Below are 23,622 nucleotides of genomic sequence, written 5' to 3' on the forward strand. Positions count from 1 at the left end.
AATTTTACTGGGAAGGTTTATTTTAACAGTGAGAGACAGAATAAAAAAAATTTCAAGAAAAACGCATTTCAAAAAGTTATAGATCGATTTGCATTTTAATGGGTGAAATAAGTATTTGATCCCCTATCAGCAAGATTTCTGACTCCCAGGTGTCTTCTGTACAGGTAACAAGCTGTTACCTGTATAAAAGACACCTGTCCACAGAAGCCATCTCTCCACCAGGGGCAAGACCAAAGAGCTGTCCAAGGATATCGGGGACAAGATTGTAGACCCACACAAGGCTGCAATGCATTGTCTACAAGACCATCAGCAAGCAGCTTGGTTAGAGGGTGACAACAGTTGGTGCGTTTATTCGCAAATGGAAGAAACAGAAAATAACTGGAACTCTCCCTCGGTCTGGGGTTCCAAGCAGGATCATGAGAACAGTGAAGAATCTGCTCGGAACTACACCAGAGAATCTTGTTAATGATCTCTGGGCAGCTGGCACCATGGTCAACAAGAAGGACACTGAGAAGGACTGAAATCCCGAAGCTCCCGCAAGACCCCCCCTGCTCAAGAAAGCACATGTACAGGCCCATCTGAAGTTTGCTAATTAACATTTGAATGATTCAGACTAGGTGAAATTGTTGTGGTCAGATGAGACCAAAATCAAGCTCTTTGACATCAACTTAACTCACCGTGTTTGGAGGACGAGGAATGCTGCCTATGACCCCAAGAACACCCTCCCCACTGCCAAACATGGAGGTGGAAACATTTATGCTTTGGGGGTGTTTTTTCTGCTAAGGGGACAAGACCACTTCACTGCATCAAAGAGACAATGGACTGGGCCATGTACCATCAAATCTTGGGTGAGAACCTCCTTCCCTCAGCCAGGACATTTCAAATGGTTTGGATGGGTATTACAGCATGACAATAACCCAAAACACACGGCCAAAGGAGTGGCTCAAGAAGAAGCACATTAACCTCTTCCTTACCGGGCCAATGTAAAATGACGCCGGCAGGAACCCTCCCTCGATCTGGGTGGACGTCATATGACATCATTTCTTCCCGGCAATCTAGGGCGCGCGCGGCACCCCCCGTGACACGGCCCGCGTGCCCGGCGACCGTGATGTCCGCCGGGCACCCGCGATTGCCGGTGATCATGGCAGGAGTGTGGATCTGTGTGTGTAAACACACAGATCCACCGCCTGTCAGAGGTGAGGAGACCGATGCTGTGTTCCCAGTACAGAGGAATACACATCGGTCTCCTCCCCTTGCGAGTCCCCTCCCCCCTACAGTTAGAACACACTTTAGGGAACATATTAACCCCTTCAGCACCCCCTAGTGTTAACCCCTTCCCTGCCAGTCACATTTACACGTGTCTCAAAAATATTCCGATTGCACACCTTCCGGCAAAATGGCCAAGTAGTAAAAGGGTGCTGAAACGATCACCGGCTGGGAACCGGAAAGCAAATCATATATATATATATATATATATATATATATACTCGCCAGCACACCAGGAATCATAACGTCCAAAGATTTAATGCATATCTATTATGTCAAAAAGAGCAACGTTTCGAGGCCACGCAGGACCTCTTCGTCAGGCAAAAAGATGTTTTGCCTGACGAAGAGGTCCTGCGTGGCCTCGAAACGTTGCTCTTTTTGACATAATAGATATGCATTAAATCTTTGGACGTTATGATTCCTGGTGTGCTGGCGAGTATATATATATATAACATTTACACGTGTAACACGTTTCAAAAGTTTCCGATGTGTCCACCACAATGTCACGGTCACAATAAAAATTGCAGATTGCCGCCATTACTAGTAAAACAAATAAAAATGCAATAAATCTATCCCCTATTTTGTAGACGCTATAATTTTCTTTTTTTTTTTTACCAAAAATATGTAGAAGTATCGGTCTAAACTGAGTACAGTACATTTTTTTATTTTTTATTTTTAATAATTGTATTTATTAAAAAAAATATATATATTTTTTTTTTTACTGTCGCTCTTCTTTTGTTTATAGCGCAAAAAATAAAAAACGCAGAGATGACCAACTACCACCAAACGAAAGCTCTATTTGTGGGTAAAAAAACAAAGATTTCATTTGGGTATAGTGTTGCATGACCGCGCAATTGTCATTCAAAGTGTAACATCTCTGAAAACTAAAAATTGGGATGAAAATGCCCTGTATGGAAGGGGTTAAGGTCCTGGAGTGACCTAGCCAGTCTCCAGACCTTAAACCTATAAAAAATATGTGGAGGGAGCTGAAGGTTTGAGTTGCCAAACGTCAGCCTCGAAACCTTAATGACTTGAAGAGAATCTGCAAAGATAAGTGGTACAAAATCCCTCCTAAGATGTGTGCAAACCTGATGGCCAACTGCAGGAAAAGTCTGACCTCTGTGATTGCCAACAAGTACTAAGTCATGTTTTGCGAAGGGGTCTAATACTTATTTCACTTATTAAAATGCAAATCAATTTATAACTTTTTTTAACTGTTTTACTGGATTGTTGTTGTTATTCTGTCTCTCAGGCCCCATACACACGAGAGGATTTATCCGCAGATACGGTCCAGCGGACCGTATCCGCGGATAAATCCTCTCAAGGATTTCAGAAGATTTCTATGCGATGGCCTGTACACACCATCGCATTGAAATCCGCGCTGAAATCCTCTGCCGATGACGTGTCGCGCCGTCGCCGCTATTATGATGCGGCGACGGGCGCGACGCTGTCATATAAGGAATTCCACGCATGCGTCAAATCATTACGACGCGTGCGGGGAATCCCTTTGGACGGATGGATCCGGTAAGTCTGTACAGACGAGCGGATCCATCCGTTGGAATGGATTCCAGCAGATGGATTTGTTGAGCATGTCAGCAAATATCCATCTGCTGGAAATCCATCCCAGGGGAGATTTATCCGCGGATAAATATCCGACGGAGTGTACACACCATAGGATCTATCCGCTGAAACCCATTTGATGGGATTTATCTGCGGATAGATTCTATGGTGTGTATGGGGCCTCACTGTTAAAATAAACCTACCATTAAAATTATAGACTGATCATTTATTTGTCAGTAGGCAAACATACAAAACCAGCAGGGGATCAAATAATTTTTTCCCTCACTACCTGTTCTGTGTAGTGGTTTTGCACATGGCGCCCAGATCCTCCTTTTCTCAGGTCCCTCGCCGGCGCTCCTGGCCCCTCCCTCTTGCTGAGTGCCCCCAAATCAAGCAGCTTGCTATAGGGGCACCTGAGCCGAGCCACAGCTCCCTGTGTCTATTCAGACACAGAACCATGGCCTGCCCTGGTTCTCTCCTTATTGGCTGATTAATGGCGCCGTTCTGCTGTCTCAGCCAATGAGGTGGGGAGTCCTGGATGTCCGAGACACTTCTGCAACATCTCTGGATCTAAAGCAGGGGTCTTCAAACTACGGCCCTCCAGTTGTTCAGGAACTACAATTCCCATCATGCCTAGTCATGTCTGTGAATGTCAGAGTTTTACAATGCCTCATGGGATGTGTAGTTCTGCAACAGCTGGAGGGCCGTAGTTTGAGGATCCTTGATTTAGGGGGCTGCTGTACACAGTAGGCATTTTGTTTTATGCATACAATTGCATTAAGATAAAAATGGCCTTCGGACTACAGCCACTTTAAAGGACATGTTCGCCTTTAGTAACAAGTTACTGTATGAGTCTTCCATCAGTTAAAGCGGATGTGCCAGTAAAAAAAAAAAATATATAAAGCCAGCAGCTACAAATACTGCAGCTGCTGACTTTTAATATTAGGACACTTACCTGTCCTGGAGTCCAGCGCCGTCCGCAGCAGAGGACGAGCGATCGCTCGTCTCTCTGCTGCTCCCCCCGCCATCCTCAGTGAGGGAACCAGGAAGTGAAGCGCTTCGGCTTCACTACCCGGTTCCCTACGGCGCATGCGCAAGTCGCGCTGCGCCCGCCGATTGGCTCAGAGCGGAGTGTTCCCAGCACACAACGGGGGACAGACGGGAAGTCAGGAAAAACCCGTCTTTTGCCCGAGACGTGTGGCCGGAAGTGGGTGCAAATACCTGTCTTTAGACAGATATCTGCACCCCCCTCCCCCCTGAAAGGTGTCAAATGTGACACCGGAGGGGGGGGGCGGGTTCCGATCAGCGTGAGTTCCACTTTAGGGTGGAGCTCCGCTTTAACATGATGAGGAATCTTTGGGTAAAGTGTTGTGTTGTGGAACAGGCATGCAAAAAGTTCCGGCTGCGCATACCTTTGGAGGTACAGTATCTCTTCAAAACTGCCAACTTGTGCCCATAGACTTTATTGGAAGTCGGGTCCTCATCTTGATTGATGTGATTTGGATCTGACATTACAGAAAGATTACCCAGAAGTTGCTTCAAAGTCGCACGACTTTCAGATCACGGCAGTGTGAACTGACCCTTAAAGTGGTTGTAAACCTCTGAAATTAAAAATTAACAAAATATATTCTGCTACAGTGTGTACGCGCCTTAATGCAAAGCAGGTAGCATGATTTCTGTCTGTTTTGTCATTCCTCTGCTATCTGCATGAGTCCCAGACAACTGTGGGAAATAGCCCCAGCCCACACAGCATGTGATTGATAGCCTGAGCTGTGCAGGCTATTCTGTTTGTCTATTCCCTCCACTCAGGTCTCAGATTACACTCACCTCCCTGAAGCTGAAGTGTACAATGTGTGCTTTAGAAGGTTGTAGAGGAGATAAGGCTTCAGAGAAACAGGTACACTTTAATGTAAGAGGATTTGTTTCAGCTCTGTGTATCATGTGAGACTAGTCGCTTCAGTGGGTATATGTGAGGGTTTCCATCACTTTAAGACACCACTATCAAGGATGTCACTGGAGGCAGGAGTACCCATCTTCCCCAGCAGAAGAAACCTAGGTCTCAACTTGGGAGGGCCCATCCCTCAAAAAAAATGTCTTGTTACTCTCCGGCCTCAACCTCCAAAGCTCAAGTTCAAGCCTGGCTCCCAGTCTACCCAGGGGTGCTAGTCCAACCTGTTCACAGTTCTTAAACCAGAAGGAGGCATCCACTCCATCTTTGATCTCAAGTTTCAGGTCTGGTGGCTCAAAATCCTGCTCTGGAAACAGAAAAGCTGCTTATTCCAATCTGCTGTAAAATCTTCTTGACAGATGCCAGAGGAGGAGACCTGGGCACCCTGTTGGTGCCAGGAACTGAGCTGTTTGCCTTATCCTGTAAAGAACCCTTTCTGGTCTTATACAGTGACAAAGTGGTGTTAAGACCTTGATATTCAGTTTTGTGTTGTAGTTTTTGTATTAAGCTTGTTAGCATTATTGTTTACTGTGATGTCTACCCCCTCAGTTGGACTGCTTTTGAGCCCCTGTTCACACCAATGCGGCTTTGAAATTGCGCTAATTCAGTGCGATTTTCAAAGCAGCATATCAGTGCAATTTGCACTGCTGATTTCATTGCGGCTTGTGACTTAAATTAACAGAAGTCTATGCAAGGCACAATGAAATCGGTAAAGTAGTGCAAGAACCTTTTTCGTAATTGCGGCGACATGAGTTGCAGCAATATGAACAGTTCTATTGCCAGCAATGGGGTGCAACTTTGGAACTGTCAGATCACATGACAAGTCGCACCAGTGTGAATGGGGACTACATGTCCCAGATGAATTGTGTCCCTCAATTAAAAAGAGAGATTTTTCTTTTCACCGGTAAACCCTTTTCTTGAAGCTCATTGAGGACAGGGTCCCACTATTTTGTATTTATGGTATCAACCTCACCCCTTGTTACAAATCTGGGGCATGCTGTTAGTGGTGGGGCATTATACCAAGCTGGTCACTGTTTTTTTGTTTGCCAGTGTCCAGATCCTCCAGAGAGCAGCAGAATAACCCAAATGTCTCTGAATCCTGTGTCCCCCAATGCATTTCAAGAAAAAGATTTCAAAGTGAGTACAAAACTTCTCTTATGTTGTCCAACACTTACCAGAAATGTTCATCTTGTGTCAAATACAATGGCAGCTACAACACTGCACAATAATGTTTCTATTTATGTTAACCAACGGTGTAACAGCCACGTTTCTCCAGCTTTCAGGTAAGTAACTTCTGGTCAATCCAAGTTTATCCAATGACTTTTCAACAGATTGCAATATCTTTCAATCTCATCAGATATCTATTCATGTAGTAACCAGGCCATAATATTCTCCGAGCACGATGGATTCCTGTATGGAGTTGTGGCTTATGTCATCTTATTTGACACATAATGGGGCTTTGGAACACAATTTCTTAACTAGGTAGCCCCCCATACTCCACTCGCACAGGCCATGTTAAATACTTTGGCTTCAAATCAACAACTTTCCCCATTTTCAGAGAGACGGGGCAAGGCTGCCATCTTTTTCTTTTGTTCTTTGCAATAGAGCCCTTAGCACAACTTATAAGAGAACACCAGATATTTCAATGGGCAGGGGCACTTTAGGAGTGGTGTATACACCGCTCCTACAGCGCTACAAAGATATGGCTAGCAGGACTCTTTACTGTCTTGCAAGCACACTGCTCCAGTGTGAAAGCCCTCGGTCTTTCTCATTGGAGTGAAAGGAGAGGCTCTTTCAGGGTGCTTTGCAGGCGCTATTTTTTAGCGCTATAGCGCCTGCAAAGCTCCTCAGTGCCAAAGCAGACTAAAGGGGAACCTGCTTCTTGTTCCACCATTTCTTAGTAACCCAGATCAGCTTTCCAGCTTATGGTCCTAAGGATTGGATTCCACCCTTTCCTCTTAAGGTACACTGTACTATATATGTGAGTGCTTTGTGGGCTTTTGTTCATTAGACTTTTGTTTCCCAGAGTTTCAAGGCTGTGACCTGGTTTTCTGGTTCATCAGGACTGTGGTTGCACTAGTATCTGTATCAGTACCGATATCGAGCTATTGTACGGCTGTTAGCTGCTTTATTAAATTCTATACAGCGAGATCAGTGCTTGTTACTCCCTCACTGCCGCACTGATCATCCCCGACTGTCCCCTGTGCTCTTCCTCCGGTCCCCCTCTGTGCTCTTCCTCTGTGCTCTTCCTCCGGTCCCCCTCTGTGCTCTTCCTCTGTGCTCCTGCGGTCCCCCTCTGTGCTCTTCCTCTGTGCTCTTCCTCCGGTCTCCCTCTGTGCTCTTCCTCTGTGCTCTTCCTCCGGTCTCCCTCTGTGCTCTTCCTCTGTGCTCCTGCGGCCCCCCTCTGTGCGCTTCCTCTGTGCTCCTGCGGTCCCCCTCTGTGCTCCTGCGGTCCCCCTCTGTGCTCCTGCGGTCCCCCTCTGTGCGCTTCCTCTGTGCTCCTGCGGTCCCCCTCTGTGCTCCTGCGGTCCCCCTCTGTGCTCTTCCTCTGTGCTCCTGCGGTCCCCCTCTGTGCTCTTCCTCTGTCCCCCTCTGTGCTCTTCCTCTGTCCCCCTCTGTGCTCTTCCTCTGTCCCCCTCTGTGCTCTTCCTCTGTCCCCCTCTGTGCTCTTCCTCTGTCCCCCTCTGTGCTCTTCCTCTGTCCCCCTCTGTGCTCTTCCTCTGTCCCCCTCTGTGCTCTTCCTCTGTCCCCCTCTGTGCTCTTCCTCTCTCCCCCTCTGTGCTCTTCCTCTGTCCCCCTCTGTGCTCTTCCTCTGTCCCCCTCTGTGCTCTTCCTCTGTCCCCCTCTGTGCTCTTCCTCGGTGCTCCTCAGGTCCCCCTCTGTGCTCTTCCTCGGTGCTCCTCAGGTCCCCCCCTCTGTGCTCTTCCTCGGTGCTCCTCAGGTCCCCCTCTGTGCTCCTCCTCGGTGCTCCTCAGGTTCCCCTCTGTGCTCCTCCTCCGTGCTCCTCCGGTCCCCCTCTGTGCTCTTCCTCCGTGCTCCTCCGGTCCCCCTCTGTGCTCTTCCTCCGTGCTCCTCCGGTCCCCCTCTGTGCTCTTCCTCCGTGCTCCTCCGGTCCCCCTCTGTGCTCTTCCTCTGGTGCCCCTCCCTGTCCTCCAGGCCCCATAACATCTCATTTACCGGCTCCTTCCTTTTCTGAATGGACAGAGTCAGTGAGCACTGACTGTACATTCATAACTGAGCCTGGTAACCTGTGTTAATGCTGGCTCAGTTTATGAATGGAGAGGAGCCTCTGTCTCCTGTCCCATTTATCTCCAGTGCAGATGAGGATGCTGAGAAAGGGACTGGGGAATCTGTGTCTTCAGTCCCTTTTCGTGTCTCAAAAGGGAGATGTCAGGGGATCTGTTTAGATATCGTATCGATACTTGAAACTTCATCATTAAAACGGCCTTGCCTACACACGATCGTTAAAAAAAAAAAAATGCTCTAGCAAAGCGCGGTGACGTACAACGGCACTATAAAGGGGAAGTTCCATTCGGATGACGCCACCCTTTGGGCTGTTTTAGCTGATTTTGTGTTTGGAAAAGACGATTTGCGCTTTTCTGTCTGTTTACAGCGTGATGAATGTGCTTACTCCATTACGAACGGTAGTTTTACCAGAACGAGCGCTCCCATCTCATAACTTGCTTCTGAGCATGCGTGGGCTTTTCACGTCGTTAAAGCCCACACACGATCATTGTTTACAACCCGAAAAACGACATAGTTAAAAACGTTGTGAAAAAATAGAGCATGTTTGAATTTTTTTTTGCCGTTTCTCAGAACCCGGAAAATGATCTGAAGCCCACACACAATCATTTTAAATGACATTTTTAAAAAAACAACGGTTTTTACAACCCAAAAAATGATCGTGTGTACGCGGCATCAGAGTTCCTGACAGTCTCTTCCTCTTTGTATCTTCTTCCAACAGTGGGCAGTTCTTAAAACATATCTAAACCGAATAACAAAAATGTTTATGTTTCAGCTAATAAAATAACACATGTTTTTATATAAACACACTATATTGTCAAAAAGGAAAGGGGTTGTAAAGGTACAATTAATTTTTTTCCCTAATAGCTTCCTTTACCTTAGTGCAGTCCTCCTTCACTTACCTCATCCTTCCATTTTGCTTTTAAATGTCCTTATTTCTTCTGAGAATTCCTCCCTGTTCTTCTGTCTGTAACTACACACCGTAATGTGAGGCTTTCTCCCTGGTGTGGAGTGTCGTGCTCGCCCCCTCCCTTGGACTACAGGAGAGTCAGGACGCTCTCTACGTTGCAGATAAAGGAGCCGTGTGTTAGTGGTGTAACTTTTTATCACATGGGGACAAAGTCCCGTATGTGATGATTTTTAGGTGACATGCTTCACTGAATGTATTGCAACTCGCATTGCATTGCCATCCTATTCCTTACTGGCTATGCAGCACAGGGAAAGTGATAGGTGACCCGGAAGTGATGTCATACATGTCACTTTCCAGTCACATCAAAAAATGTAGGAGAGCAGATGTGCGTCCGTTCTCCCTCCCTTCCACCTGCCGGCATTTACAGTTCCAGTACCGGGGCAGTGAGGAAGCAATCAGGCAATAGGGCAGCCGCCTGAATTCTTCCACCTGACAGGCAGACGTTGCGGTGCTCATGTACACTGTGCGCCTCACTCTGCAACTGCTGTGTCCACCAGATACAGCAGATTGCGGTGCTCGGGATCGGGCTACTGTGAGCAAACCAAATACCAAGTGATCGCTGTGCAATCACATGTCACGTAGTAAGCAGTGTTTACTACTGTGTGTGATCTGCAATTGCTGTATCGCAGTACGAAAGAATGAGTCGTGAATGTAGTGTACAAAAAAAAATCCTGATCACACAACCCCTACCCCCCCAGAGAAGTATAGTATCACTATGTTGACACGGAACAACTCTGACGACAGTATGTAAAAAAAAAATGTCAAAAAATGTAAATGTACTTCTTTTTTTATATATATATATATATACTGCCACCAGTCAGTATGGTCGCCACACCAGTCATATGATGACGCTGTACTGCACTGCTGACAGTATATTAAACATTTTTTTTTTTTTTTTAGTTTTTCTCTAGAATTTTATTCATTTCCCAAAAAATTGTGGCAAAAAATTACGATTTTACAAAAAACTCACAATGCCTCTTACCAAATACCTTGGACTACATATACATTTTCTTTTTTTTTTTGAAGAGTGATTTTTATTGATTACACGTCAGAGATTGACAATACAATAGTAAGGCCGGAATCACACTAGTGTGTTGCGTTTTGGAGCTGCGTTCTCGTTGCGAATTTCTCTAGAGGGTGTTCTGCAGATCAACTGCGGTTTAGCTGCAGATCAGGTGCGAATTTGGAGACCTGGGAGAAGTTCCGGGTGAGAGGAGAGTGGGGGAGAATTGTATTGAGCTGAATGAGAGAAATTCCTGCAGAGAACTGAACACATGTGCGAATTAGATGCATACCCATAGAAGATAATAGGACTGAATTCGCACCTGAGCCGCACCGCAAGACATAAAAACCGCATGCGGTTTGGAGGCAATACGCAGTGCGGATGCATCGCACATATGTGAACCAGCCTCATTGAAAACAATGTATTTTGAAATGTCCTGCGAATTAGATGCGGTTTAAACCGCACTCAATTCGCATAGGTGTGAACCTGGCCTAAAGGTACCTTTTGGGCCCTAGGCGACATCTTTTTTTTTTTTTTTTTTTTTTTCTTTAGTTTAATGATAGGTCTGCTTTAATATGATCTTGTGGGTGTAATGTAAAAGAGAAATAACTGAACATGATCCAGTATTTGTTGATTTAGCATCTGGTCACTGAAACATACATGGGCTATGATGCATTTTCCTTTTGACCCAATCTTAACGTTTCTTATGGTAAAATACGCATAAAACCCCTGAAGTGTGAACATGTAAAATGCAAGTGTAAAATGTACAAATAAATATGTTACTAGGCAAAATCACAGTTAAAATTATTCTTACTTGCTTCTTGTGGAAAAAAAAAAATATTCTTACTTGCACTATAGCATTGTCCAATAAACATTTTCAAAATATTACAGATAAATGAAAATTAAACTCTAATACAATGTCATATTTCAAATGTCGTGAGTTTACAGGTATTTCTATACAACATGGCACAAATAGTATACAGAGTCTATGCAGATATACAGTCTAAAGTAAATAAATTAAAGTACGGTAGCTGTTGTTGGGCAAGCTCCCAAAATTATCGTTGGAAATATAACTTTCTGTGTCACTAGCAGGGAAGTATCCTCACTGATATGTTGGTTAGCTCCCCTGCATTCCTATGAAAAGACCTACCTTGGCATTACTCTGAGCAGTCATCTTCTCCTTGCTGGCAATACTAAATAATACAACAGAGCCAACATACTATTTAGGGGAAAGGATGACATGGATGAGCCAAGTGAGGGATCTTTCTAAAAGGGTGTCATTTGGGAGTATTTGTACTGTCCTGACATTTTAGGACCTCGAGAAATCAGTACATCGTGATTGATCAGTGTCTGTGTGTGTATATATAATATAAAATGTACAAACTAGGGTGTGTGTATGTATGTGTGCATATATACAGTTTATATTCTTGGGCTGTCTTGCATGAACGTTGCAGTTGGCTCAATTATAATGATAAATGTGGTCAGGAGACTGAGATGGCCACTCCAGAACCTTCACTTTATTCTGCTGTAGCCAATGACAGGTTGACTTGGCCTTGTGTTTTGGATCATTATCATGTTGGAATTTCCAAGTACTTCCCATGTGCAGCTTCCTGGCTGAGGAGTGAAGATGTTCCTCCAATATTTTTTGATAACATTCATCTTGCCATCAATTTCCTGTGCCTTTTGTAGCTCACACATCCCCAAAACATCAGCGATCCACCTCCGTGTTTCACAGTAGGAATAGTGGAGTACCTTTTAATCACAGGCCTTTTGGACTCCTCTCCAAATGTAGAGTTTATGGTTGTGGCCAAAAAGCTCAATTCTGGTCTCATCACTCGAAATGACTTTGTGCCAGAAGGTTTGAAGCTTGTCTCAGTGCAGTTTGGCGTGTTGTAAGCGGGATACTTTGTAGCATTTGCGTAGTAATGGCTTTCTTCTGGCGACTCGACCATGGAGCCCATCTTTCTTCAAGTGCTTCCTTATTGCGCATCTTGAAACAGCCCCACCACATGTTTTCAGAGAATCCTGTATTTCACCTGAAATTATTTGTGGGTTTTTCTTTGCATCCCAAACAATTTTCCTGGCAGTTGTGGCTGAAATTTAGTTGGTCTACCTGACTGTGGTTTGGTTTCAACAGAACCCCTCATTTTCCACTGCTTCATTAGAGTTTGAACACTGCTGATTGGCATTCTTAATTCCTTGGATATCTTTTTATATCCCTTTCCTGTTTTATACAGTTCAACTACCATTTCCCACAGATCCTTTAACCACTTAAGACCCGGACCTTTAGGCAGTTAAAGGACCTGGCCAGTTTTTGCGATTCGGCACTGCGTTGCTTTAACTGACAATTGCGCGGTCGTGCGACGTGGCTCCCAAACAAAATTGGCGTCCTTTTTTTCCCACAAATAGAGCTTTCTTTTGGTGGTATTTGATCACCTCTGCGGTTTTTATTTTTTGCGCTATAAACAAAAATAGAGCGACAATTTTGAAAAAAATTCAATATTTTTTACTTTTTGCTGTAATAAATATCCCCCAAAAATATATAAAAAAAAAAAAAAAAAAATTTTCCTCAGTTTAGGCCGATACGTATTCTACCTATTTTTGGTAAAAAAAATCGCAATAAGCGTTTATCGATTGGTTTGTGCAAAATTTATAGCGTTTACAAAATAGGGGATAGTTTTATTGCATTTTTATAAAAAAAAATTTTTTTACTACTAATGGCGGCGATCAGCGTTTTTTTTTTTTTTTTTTTCGTGACTGGGACATTATGGCGGACAATTTTGACACATTTTTGGGACCATTGTCATTTTCACAGAAAAAATGCATTAAAAATGCATTGTTTACTGTGAAAATGACAATTGCAGTTTGGGAGTTAACCACAAGGGGGCGCTGAAGGGGTTAAGTGTGACCTCATTTGTGTTTCTAACTGTAGGGGGGTGTGACTGTACTATAAAAGGGAACACACGATCAATGACTGCGCTACAGTGAAGAACGGGGAAGCTGTGTTTGCACACCGATCTCCCCGTTCTTCAGCTCTGAGGACCGATCGCGGGACTCCAGTGGCGATCGGGTCCGCGGGTCCTGCGGTCATGGAGCTTCGGACCGGGTCGCGGTCTGGGCACTTAAAGAGGACGTACCTGTACGTGCTTGTGCCCAGCCATGCCATTCTGCCGACGTATATGTGCAGGAGGCGGTCCTTAAGTGGTTAATTAAGAATCCAGAAACATCAGTGCAGCACTGGATGGAAGATGTAAGGGTCTGTCAGGAGTCCAGAAACCCATTGACCTTTTTATACACACACACACACACACACACACACACACACACACACACACACACACACACACACACACACACACACACACACTAATTACAAGCAAACAGATCATAGGTAAAGATGGTTACCTTTTAATAGCCATTCAAACCCCTTTGTGTCAACTTGTGTGCATGTTATCAGGCCAAAATCACCAGGGTATGTAAACTTTTGATCAGGGTAATTTGGGTAGTTTCTGTTGTCTTTATGATTTAAACAGAGTAAACGCAGTTGATTTGTTAATACAGTGGAACCTCGGATTACGAGCATAATCCGTTCCAGGAGAATGCTCGTAATCCAAAATACTCGCTTATCAAAGCGAGTTTCCCCATTGAAGTCAATAGAAAAGCAAATACTTAGTTCCGCATTGACTTCAATGGCATGCAATACCGCGTGTGGCCAGAGAGCCTCGTAAACACTCGGAAACGGAGTATTTACGAGATTTTTTTAGAGAATTTCCAAACAGCGCTGATCTGAGTGTTCAGCTCAGGCGTCCCCCCCCCCCCCAACCTCAGGCCAAACGCGGTATTGCACACCGCTTTGGCTTGAATCCTGCTCATTTTGCGAGACAACACTCGCAAACAGAGTCAGGATTTTTTAAATACAGAGAGGAACAAAATAGTATTGTGAAACGCTCGTTAACCACGTTACTCGCAATCCGAGGTTCCACTGTAAATTGCTTCAGCCAAACACTAACCATGAGTGAAAGAAATGTTTTTGTGTTATCATTCATATTCTCTGAAAAATGGCCCAGAAATCATAAATTCTTCCATGGTATGTAAACTTATGAGCACAACTGTATATATTCACATACACACCATAGTTTGTACACTCTAACTTTTACACAGGCTAAATAATATACACTGATGTGAGTTTGTTTTACCAAAAAAAATGTAGCAGACTACATTTTTCAAATTGCACATTTAATTTGCAAACTTTTAGGCCGGGTTCACATATGTCCGGCCGCAGTTCCCAGAATGGGGTCCAGTGCATTTCTGTACACCGGTTCAGGTGCCTTTCAGGTCTGAAATTTCTGCCTAAATTTGCACCTGAACCAGACCTAAAGACGCACAGGATCATTCTGCAATCCAGACCATGGCCGCCACAGACCTGTGTGAACCAGCTCCATTGAGAGTCGGTCACACTTGCCTGCCATGTAAATTCGATGCAGGGAAACCCACATGCAATTCGCATATTTGTGAACCTGGCCTTTTTAACAGAAACTAAGCAAAACATACGGAATACTGGATGTAATTCATGTCATCCAAACATATTTCTGAGTGCATACAATTATTAGGGATGACCAATAATAAAAATTACATTTATATCAAAATTAATATGCATTTATTTAAGGGTGTTTACAGTAATTACATTTTTTTATGAAAAGCTGTCATAGTCATGAATAGTGTGGTATATTCTCTGCATAAGTTTAATCAATTTCCTTCTGGATAATACTTGTGACCAAAAAGCCACCTGCAAATGCTAATTTGAGGGAATTACCCACTGGGCATCATTAAATGTTGCATGCAGAAGTGTTTTGCATGGGGGGCACACATCTGGAATTGGGGCAAATAATTATTTGGGTAGTTTTAGTTGCTACTTTCTGCCAAAAAGGACAAAGCACCTTACAACTCCAAGCTATATGTGAATAGTCCTAGTACCTGAGCATCTTTGGAAACATAATCAAGACACTTCTGGGTCGATAGTATAGAGCAGTGCTCCCCAACCTTTTTATCGCCGCGTACCGGTAAACGTTTGATAATTTTTCCGTGGCCCGGGGGTTGGGGAACACTGTTCTAAAGCATAATACCCATTCCCTTCTTTCTCCAGAGCTGCAGACCCTCAATTAGGGAGAGGTCTGGGGCTGCTGGGAAGAAGCTGTTCATCTCTGTTTTCTGATGGCAACGAGTGGCCAACAACATATGAGCACTGGTCAGAGAAGGGGACTGGTCCAGGGAAAAGAGTTTTCTCTAATAGCAGCTACAGACTTATGACTATATTGCATTAAATAAGCACTAGGAGGCCCAAAACCTCTAGGTTTTGGGCCTCCTAGTAGATGTGCAGATTAGCGACACCTGCAAAAACTGTTATTGTCTAGTATTACTGAGCACAAACAGGCATGAATATGTAGTAGATAATAATGGCTGTCCCATGTACTAATATTTCTACAAATTCTAAAGAGTCCCTGTTAAGCTGGCCACACACTAATTATAGAATAATAATACTATTAAAAAAAAAAAAAAGGGAAAAGAAACAAAACTAGGAGCCTAATGGATTACTTATGTGAGGGTACCTCCATCAATAATGGTAGGGTGTGTATACAGAGAGCAAAACCTGGCACTGTCACCCACTTCCTCTGTGCACTTACCTCACGGCAGCTTCTCTTCAGTCCTCAGTCCTCCCGCGGCGCCTCCTCCTCGGCCAATGGCGTGGGGTTTGCCTTTCGGCCAATCCGGAAGCGGGAGGACCCGCTCCCTGATTGGCCAGGAGGAGGATCAGTGTAACAATAGCAAATTTTCATTCGCTATTGTCACACAATGGGCGGGCTCTGCTCGGCCGCCACAGTGAAATTATTTAAAGTTCCTCGGGCGGCCTGGTACCGTTTGATCCACGAACCGGTACTGGTCCACGGCCCAGGGGTTGGGGAACACTGGTATAGAGCATAAGTCTTCAAACTATGGCCCTCCAGTTGTTCAGGAACTACAGTTCCCATTATGCCTAGTCATGTCTGTGAATGTCAGTGTTACAATGCCTCATGGGATGTGTAGTTCTACAACAGCTGGAGGGCCGTAGTTTGAGGATCCCTGGCATAGTTTAAAATTTCTTAAAGAAGATTAAAAAATAAATACTTATTTTGGATGGGAGGTCATGTGACCATCACTGCTCTTAAGTCTATAAACGTTCCAGCCTTAAAGTTGTTGTAAACCTCAGATATGAAATATGAAAAAAACACCCTGTACTGTGTCTGTGTCTTTCCACAACTTTGATTCTAGTTTCTCTCTGCTGTCTGGTTCCTCTGTTATCAGCACGTGCCCCTTCTGATACTCCTGTGAATACTTCAGATGTAACCTGCTGCTAGAGCTAAGAAACTCTGTGTTTACACAAAAACAGCAGATATACAAATACAGCCTATGTAGGAGGATTTTTTTTCCTCTCCAAGTTTACAACCACTTGCCGACCAGCTGCCGTCATTATACTGCGGCAGGTTGGCTCATTCGCGCGAACCATCATAGCTGTACGTTGGTCCCTTTAAGCAGGATAGCGTGTGCGCGGGTGCAAATGCTCGTGACCGGCGGTTGCGATGACCACTGACCATGAGCGATCCCGAGCACAAGAGGCAGAACAGGGACGTGTGTGTGTGTGTAAATGCACACATCTCTTTTCCGAGAGGAGACAAGATGCAGATTGTGAGTTCCTACAAGCTGGGAACCACGATCTGTCATCTCCTATAGTAAGTTTCACCCCCCCCCCCCCCCCCTTGGAACACATTAGAGAACATGGTTAACCCCTTGATCACCCCCTAGTGTTAACCCCTTCCCTGCCAGTGACATTTACACAGTAATCGGTGCATTTTTATAGCACTGATCTCTGTATAAATGCCAGTGGTTCCCAAAAATGTGTCAAAAGTGTCTGATATGTCCGTCATAATGTCGCATTCCCGATAAAAACTGCAAATCGCAGCCATTACTAGTAAAAAATAATAATAAAAATGCCATAGATCTATCCCCTATTGCTATGTTTTGCACAAACCAATCAATGCTTTTTGCGATATTATTTATTTTTTAAATTACCAAAAATACGTAGAAGAATACATACTGTCCTAAACTGAGGAAAAAAAATCGCCTTTTTAACCACTTCCGGACCGCTGCACGCTGATATACGTTGGCTATTTGAAGAGGGATATCTTTGTTATGGCAGCAGCTAGTTGCCATAACCCAGTTATCTTCCTCTTCAGCCGGCAGTCTGGTTTCCGATAATAGTGGATTTGCTGCGAGATCACTTTTATCGATGGCGGGAGAGGCCCCCCTCCCGCTGCCCTCCCATGCCCTCTGGAGGCGATCAAGTCCTTCTTGTGGCTGGGTATGAAGACAAGTGAGGGGAAGATGGCCCCCACCCGTCTCCATACCATACCATAGCAGGGCGGAAGCGGCGTCAAAGCGTCACTTCCGCCCATAGCTCTTAAAGGGCAATTTTTAAGCGTGACATGTTTGGTATCAATATACTCGGCGTAACATTATCTTTGACAGTATGAAATAAAATTGGGCTAACATTACTGTTGTCTTCTTTTTTAACGCAAAGTGTATTTTTTCCCAAATACAAGTGCACTGTGTAAGATCGCTGCGCAAATACGATGTGACAAGTATTGCAACGACATTTCATTCTCTATGGTGTTAGAACCCCCAAACATTATACATTTTTTTTTCTAAGTAATTTTCTAGCAAAAAAAATGTTTTTAAACAACAAATCTCAGAAAGAGGCTCCTCCGTTCTCAAGTGGTTGAAAAAAAAATTGGGGCTATTTATTACAGCAAAAAGTACAAAATATTGTGTTTTGTTTTCAAAATTGTCGCTCTTTTTTTTGTTTATAGCGCAATAAATAAAAACCGCAGAGAAAGCTCTATTTGTGGGAAAAAAAGGACGTCAATTTTGTTTGGGTAAAGCATCGCATTACAGTGCTAGCTGCCAGTTCTTCCGGGGCTGAAGTGGTTAAGAAATTGAGTTTCTGAGCAAACATAGAAGCTAGCTAGTTACTGTGTAAAATAAACTTCACTTTAGACTATCGTAAAACCTTTTCAGTATTTTCTGAGAACAAATAAATAGTGCAGCGCTCAATAAATAATGTATGTGAAGAAAATGAATTAAAACAAATAGATAAAATTAACAAACTGGCAGTGAGGCCAATGTGGTATACAGAAACATTTTGATTGCGAGATCCACAACCATATGATAAAATTGCCACGCTTACCAGAGAGGGTGGACTCGCATACCAATGAGTATTGAATCAAACGAGCGTTTGAGGTAAACCTCAACAAAATCCGGCAGTATCAGATGGATGGTTGGAGATCACCCCATCATGATGGGAATGCAGAAGTTTCATATAGGCAAACAGGCTCCCACAGACAGCAGACATCCAATGAGAAAGGCCTCTCCCAAACATTTATATAGGGAATAAACGGCCACACAGTGTAAAACTGCATAAATTGTTAACTGTAAGAAAAAACAGAAGTACACTTGCAAACATCCACTTGATAAAAGCAGTAAAATCCAAATTGGGATCATAAAGGATTGCAATGGCTCCACGAGTGGCACCCGACATGTTTCGACATATTGGACTTCATCTGGGGTGTTTTTTATATGACCATTATTTCCGCATGATTATAAATATATCTCTGAATATTTTTGATACAGCACGGTTTTTCATTATTCATCTATTGAATTATTGTTATAAGACATTTAATATTAGCCTCACTGCCAGATTTTTCATTTTATCTATTTGTTTTAATTCATTTTCTTCACATGCATTCATTGAGTGTTGCACTATTTATTTGTTACATTTTAGCACTATATGTCTAGTGAGTTGTAGCTGCTTTTTCCAGTCTCTGAGCGCAGTTTTTTGTTTTATTTTTCTTTTCTGTGATTATTTATATATATATATATATAAACACTTTGTTCAATATTGTTTTCTTTTTTACAGGATTGAAATATACAGAATTCTTCATGGATATAGTTGACACATTCAACCATTTAATCCCATCTGAGCACTTGGATGATGCCCTTTTTCTAGGCTCTAACCTAGAAAGCGAAGGCTGTGACGAATTTGCCACAGGCCAACATGTCATAGAAGATTCCTTGAAGAACATGCTCAGTGATAAAGATCCTATGCTTGGATCTGCAAGCACCCAATTCTGTTTACCAGTTTTGGATAACGCAGAACATAACTTTCAGATACCACCTTCAACAGGTATGTTAATTCTTTCACAACATTTGCTCTTCAGCTATGTAGACTAAGTTGGCACAAGATGCAGCAAAGAAACATGAGACACTTAAAACAAAATTGCTGATCTTTTCAATAAGCAAAGACATTTGTTTGTCAAGTTCAAGTTACTGAGGGAAAAGTTAGCATTTAGTCTATGTACACAAAAGTGCTGCCATCCCATTAAGGTTGAATTTAAATGTAAGCACCATTTATAATATTGCTGGGATGCCTAGGCACTCGCATAAAAAGAAGTACTCTTCTGAAACTATTTAGGAGTTATATGCTCGGGCTCGGTTCACACTAGTGTGGGCTGTGCAGCCATTTGCTTGGGCATAGCAGCTTATTCATTTGAATGCACCTTTTTTAAAAAGCGTGCACAGGGAAACTGCATGGTATTTTTGACCATTCGGCTGTGGGTGGTTGTGGGACCAAAACACACAGTGCAGGCTAGTGTGAACCTAGCCTAAAGGCACTTTTTTTTTTTTTTTTTTACTGCTTTTGTCCTAATCTAAACAATCCTTTTTAGACAGCCAAACTTTCGATTTTAGGTATAGGCCTACTTTAAAGTATATGTAAAACAACCCATTCAGTTTAAAATAGGAATGAAAGGCAAAAACATTTGTGTATAAATATATTATAAATGCATATATCACTTTTTTATAAGTGATCACATTCCCTCTGTTATCAGTTGCATAATAGCTGGGGAGTGGTTGTCAGGACAAGTTTGACTATTGGAAAAGAGCAGGCTGAGTTCCCAATACAGTAACGGAACTGACCACGCTGTGCTCTCATGCCTAGTGGGGCTAGTTTTTAATAGGAAGGCAGAAGAGCTATCAGGAACACCAGGTATTTTACACAAAGGATGCAATACAAAGAGAACAGGATATTTTTTCATACACGCACATGGTACAACAAGCACAGATCATGAATATATGTTTGGTTTACATATTCTTGGTTTATAATATTTTGTTTCAATAAACAAAAAGGCCTTGTTCATAGACATACTACAACATGCACCCGTGCGAGGGTCATGTTTGCCTGCCCAGCAGGTTTCCTAATTTACAGATCGTTTGTAAAATCCATGATATTTACATCTGTCCGTAAATGACCATTACAGACATGCAGACTGCATGTCCATAACAGAAAGACAGACAGACAGGACAAATAAAAAAAATTGTGGATTGTATGAACTGTCTGTAAATTTCATGACGGCTGGTAACTCTGCTGCCTGCGTTTGTGCTGGTGTACCATGCCATCATGCCAATTGGAATGCAGCTACTGCACAGGGGCAGCCACTGTTTAAAATTTGACAGCCATGTGGGTTTAGGTACACAATCCCAAATGCACACTGTCTGCGTTTTGGGCCATGCACCCATACGGCTGTCAAAATGGAAGCAGCGGCTGTGTATGTGCTGCCGCTGCGTCCCACTTGAAATGTCGGGGTCTGCCTGCATAGGGATACACAGAACACCTGTGCGTCCACGTGCTGGCAAACATGACCCTAGCATATGTGTATGTTGTAGTATGCCCGTGGGAAAGAGGCATAATACTTGTGCATATAAAGCTGAAAATAATAAAATGTTAAAAGTAAACAAGTAACCCCAGTCTCCATGTCTACCCACTCCTCCTTGCTTCTGCAGAGAGCAGTAAGACATGAAGGGCATGGTGTCTTTGACATGCAGGCTGTGATTGACAGCCTGGCTACACCTTCTGTATACTGTGCAAGAAGCAGAATCACAGCAACCAATATGGGGGGGGGGGAGACAACTGGGACCTGAATGACAGACTGGAACAGGGTTTTGGTTCACAGATAGTGAACTCAACGGCATCTGATCCGGTCTGCTATTAACAGACAGATGGGGTTCGCTATCCGTCCGCTGGCAGTCTGTTTCCAACCAACTGCACCATAGAGTACAGCGGAGAGGACAAGGACCTGTCATCCACCTGCTCAGTGGGGATTAGCGGACAGATTCTGCTCTGTCTGAGGCTGGGCTCGCACTGCTGCGCTGTGCGACATTGCTTGTGATTCACACTGCACGGCTGTGCAAATCACATGCAATGTCTGTTCGATGCAAATTGAGTCATACAGATTGTATGGTTCAATTTGCAGCGCTTTCAGACCAAAGTCGTGCAGGACCCTTTTTTGGTCCACACCAGAATTGTATCGCATGGGTGTTCAATGTGTAAACCCGCAGTGGATTTGCTGGGTTTCCTGCATTGTACTAATATGAACTGAGCCTGAAAGGGGCCTTATGCCCCCATTCATACCTGAGCGATTATCTGCTTGAAGCTCAAAAATCCTGGAGGAGACGCTGTCGCTCGAATTGGGCAGATTTAGGTGTTTTTGACACGTTTGTATTCCCATAGAATTTAATGGAAACATTTCTGCGCAATTTTCTGCTGACAAGAAAAAAGTGAGACATTAAATGGTAATAATATATAAATAAATAAATAAATAAATGTAAAATAAATACACAAATAACTAAAAGTCATAAGTAAAATAAATGAATATGTAATAATACATTAATAATTAGCCCCTAACCTTAAAAAAATACATTAGGTCATTTTTTTTAATAATAATATAAAATAACACCCAGACTTGAACAAAAATACATTATTAAAAATAGTAATATTTTTTTGTGTTAGGTTGTTTGAGTTATTTATTGTAATTTTATTTTAAGCGTTTAAGGGTAAGCGTTAAAGCTGGGGATTAATTCATTATTTATTGTTGCTTAGTATTAATTTTTTTATTTTTTTATTATGATTTTTATGTATTTGTGTATTTATTTTACATTTATTTGTTTATTATTCATATAATAATAATAATAATAATAATAAACAACTCCTAATCCTAATCCCAACACTAACCTAAACTTAACTCGAACCCCTTAGGCTACTTTCACACGAGGCGGACTTCGTCGCTACGGAGTCCTGCAGATGACGTCCCTATCTGCTCACTGAGCGGGGAGTGGCTTGTGCAGCGCTGCTGTCTTCTATGGAGAGATCTGATGAAAACGGACAGCATGTCCGTTCTCATCAGATCTCATCCGATCCACCATGGACGGATGGCGACGTATCGCCATACGTCTGATTTTGGCGGGTCGGATGTCGGCGGAAATGTCTCTGCTGACATCTGACGCTCCGTAGGATTGCATGGAGCGTCCGTTCAGGTCCGCCAACAAAACTGACAGGCAGACCTGAAGGGGTCTTACCCTAATGAAAAAACATAATAAATTAATAATAATAAAAGCTAATGGAAAGGCTGAAGCCTAGCAACAAATGATGCAATAGATAATAGTTTTCTCTATTGGCCAATAAAAAAAACCGACAAAGCCCAAAAACTTGTGAAAAAACGCCTGGAAAATCGCTCAAAGATGCTACGCTCAGGTGTGAATGCAGCCTTAAGGCCACTTTCACACTGAGGCGCTTCTAAACTGCCAGTAAAAACACTGAGCGCTTTTGAAGAGCTTTCCATTCATTTTTAATGGAGAGGGGAGTTTTTCACAGCCCTGCCAGTACCCTGCCCCAGTGTGAAAGCATTCATTGATTTTAATGGAAATATGTTTTCGTGAGCTTGTTAGGCCGCTGTCTTTGGCGTGAAAGTGCCCGAAAAGCACCTCGTTGTGAAAGTGGTCTAAGGTACAGTGTTTTGTAAGTTCATATGTGTTCTTGTTCAGCATAATTATTTGTAAACCCTGACGGGTAAAAGTTGCTTTAGCTAACTACTTCTTCTTTTTCTCCTCCTTCTTTTTTTTTTTTTTTTTTTTTTAAGGTGTTGGTCTTGATGATATCATGGATGTTGGGGTAGATAAGGTAACTGCTGTTGATATCAATGATGAAGATGATTTAATTCTACCAGACAAGAACCGAAACAGATTAAATGAGCCTTCCATAAAATCACAAAGGAAATCACCACGTTTAAAAGCACAAGGTACATCTTGTTGCCCATGCAGAGAATCATAATTGAGATACATTTGTCCTATATGTTTGCTCTAAATGTGATGCAGAGGTAGGATTTCTCTTTCTCTAGGAAATGCAGGACTGACATGTCTGAGCAACACTGACCACATAATTGTTTTTTTTTTTTTTTACTTTGACACCTGTCAAAATTTATTCTTGAGTAAGAGCCGGTTCACACTAGGGCGATTTGCGATCCGACTTCAGGTCGCCTCAAGTCTCCCCAAGTCGCGCTGTACAGAAAAGCAATGGAAGTGAATGGGAGCCATCTTAATACACACTACTGAGGTCGCTCCGACTTCAGAAAAGGTTCCTGTACTACTTCAATCAGACTTCTAGGCGACTTGTACCCATTGATTTCAATGCAAGTCGTCTCCAAGTCTGAT

General features: G+C 43.1%; 1 protein-coding gene across 1 annotated transcript in view; it reads left to right on the plus strand.

Moving 5' to 3' along the window:
- PHF3 (PHD finger protein 3) overlaps positions 1-23,622 on the plus strand; it is a 138,354-nt gene that overhangs the window by 11,989 nt on the left and 102,743 nt on the right. The window contains 3 exon segments of the mRNA XM_040349904.1: positions 5,825-5,911; positions 18,998-19,264; positions 23,052-23,210. Coding sequence (XP_040205838.1) covers positions 19,021-19,264; positions 23,052-23,210 — 403 coding nt within the window. The 5' untranslated portion in view covers positions 5,825-5,911; positions 18,998-19,020.

Source organism: Rana temporaria, chromosome 4, assembly GCF_905171775.1.
Source record: "Rana temporaria chromosome 4, aRanTem1.1, whole genome shotgun sequence".
NCBI lineage: Eukaryota > Metazoa > Chordata > Amphibia > Anura > Ranidae > Rana > Rana temporaria.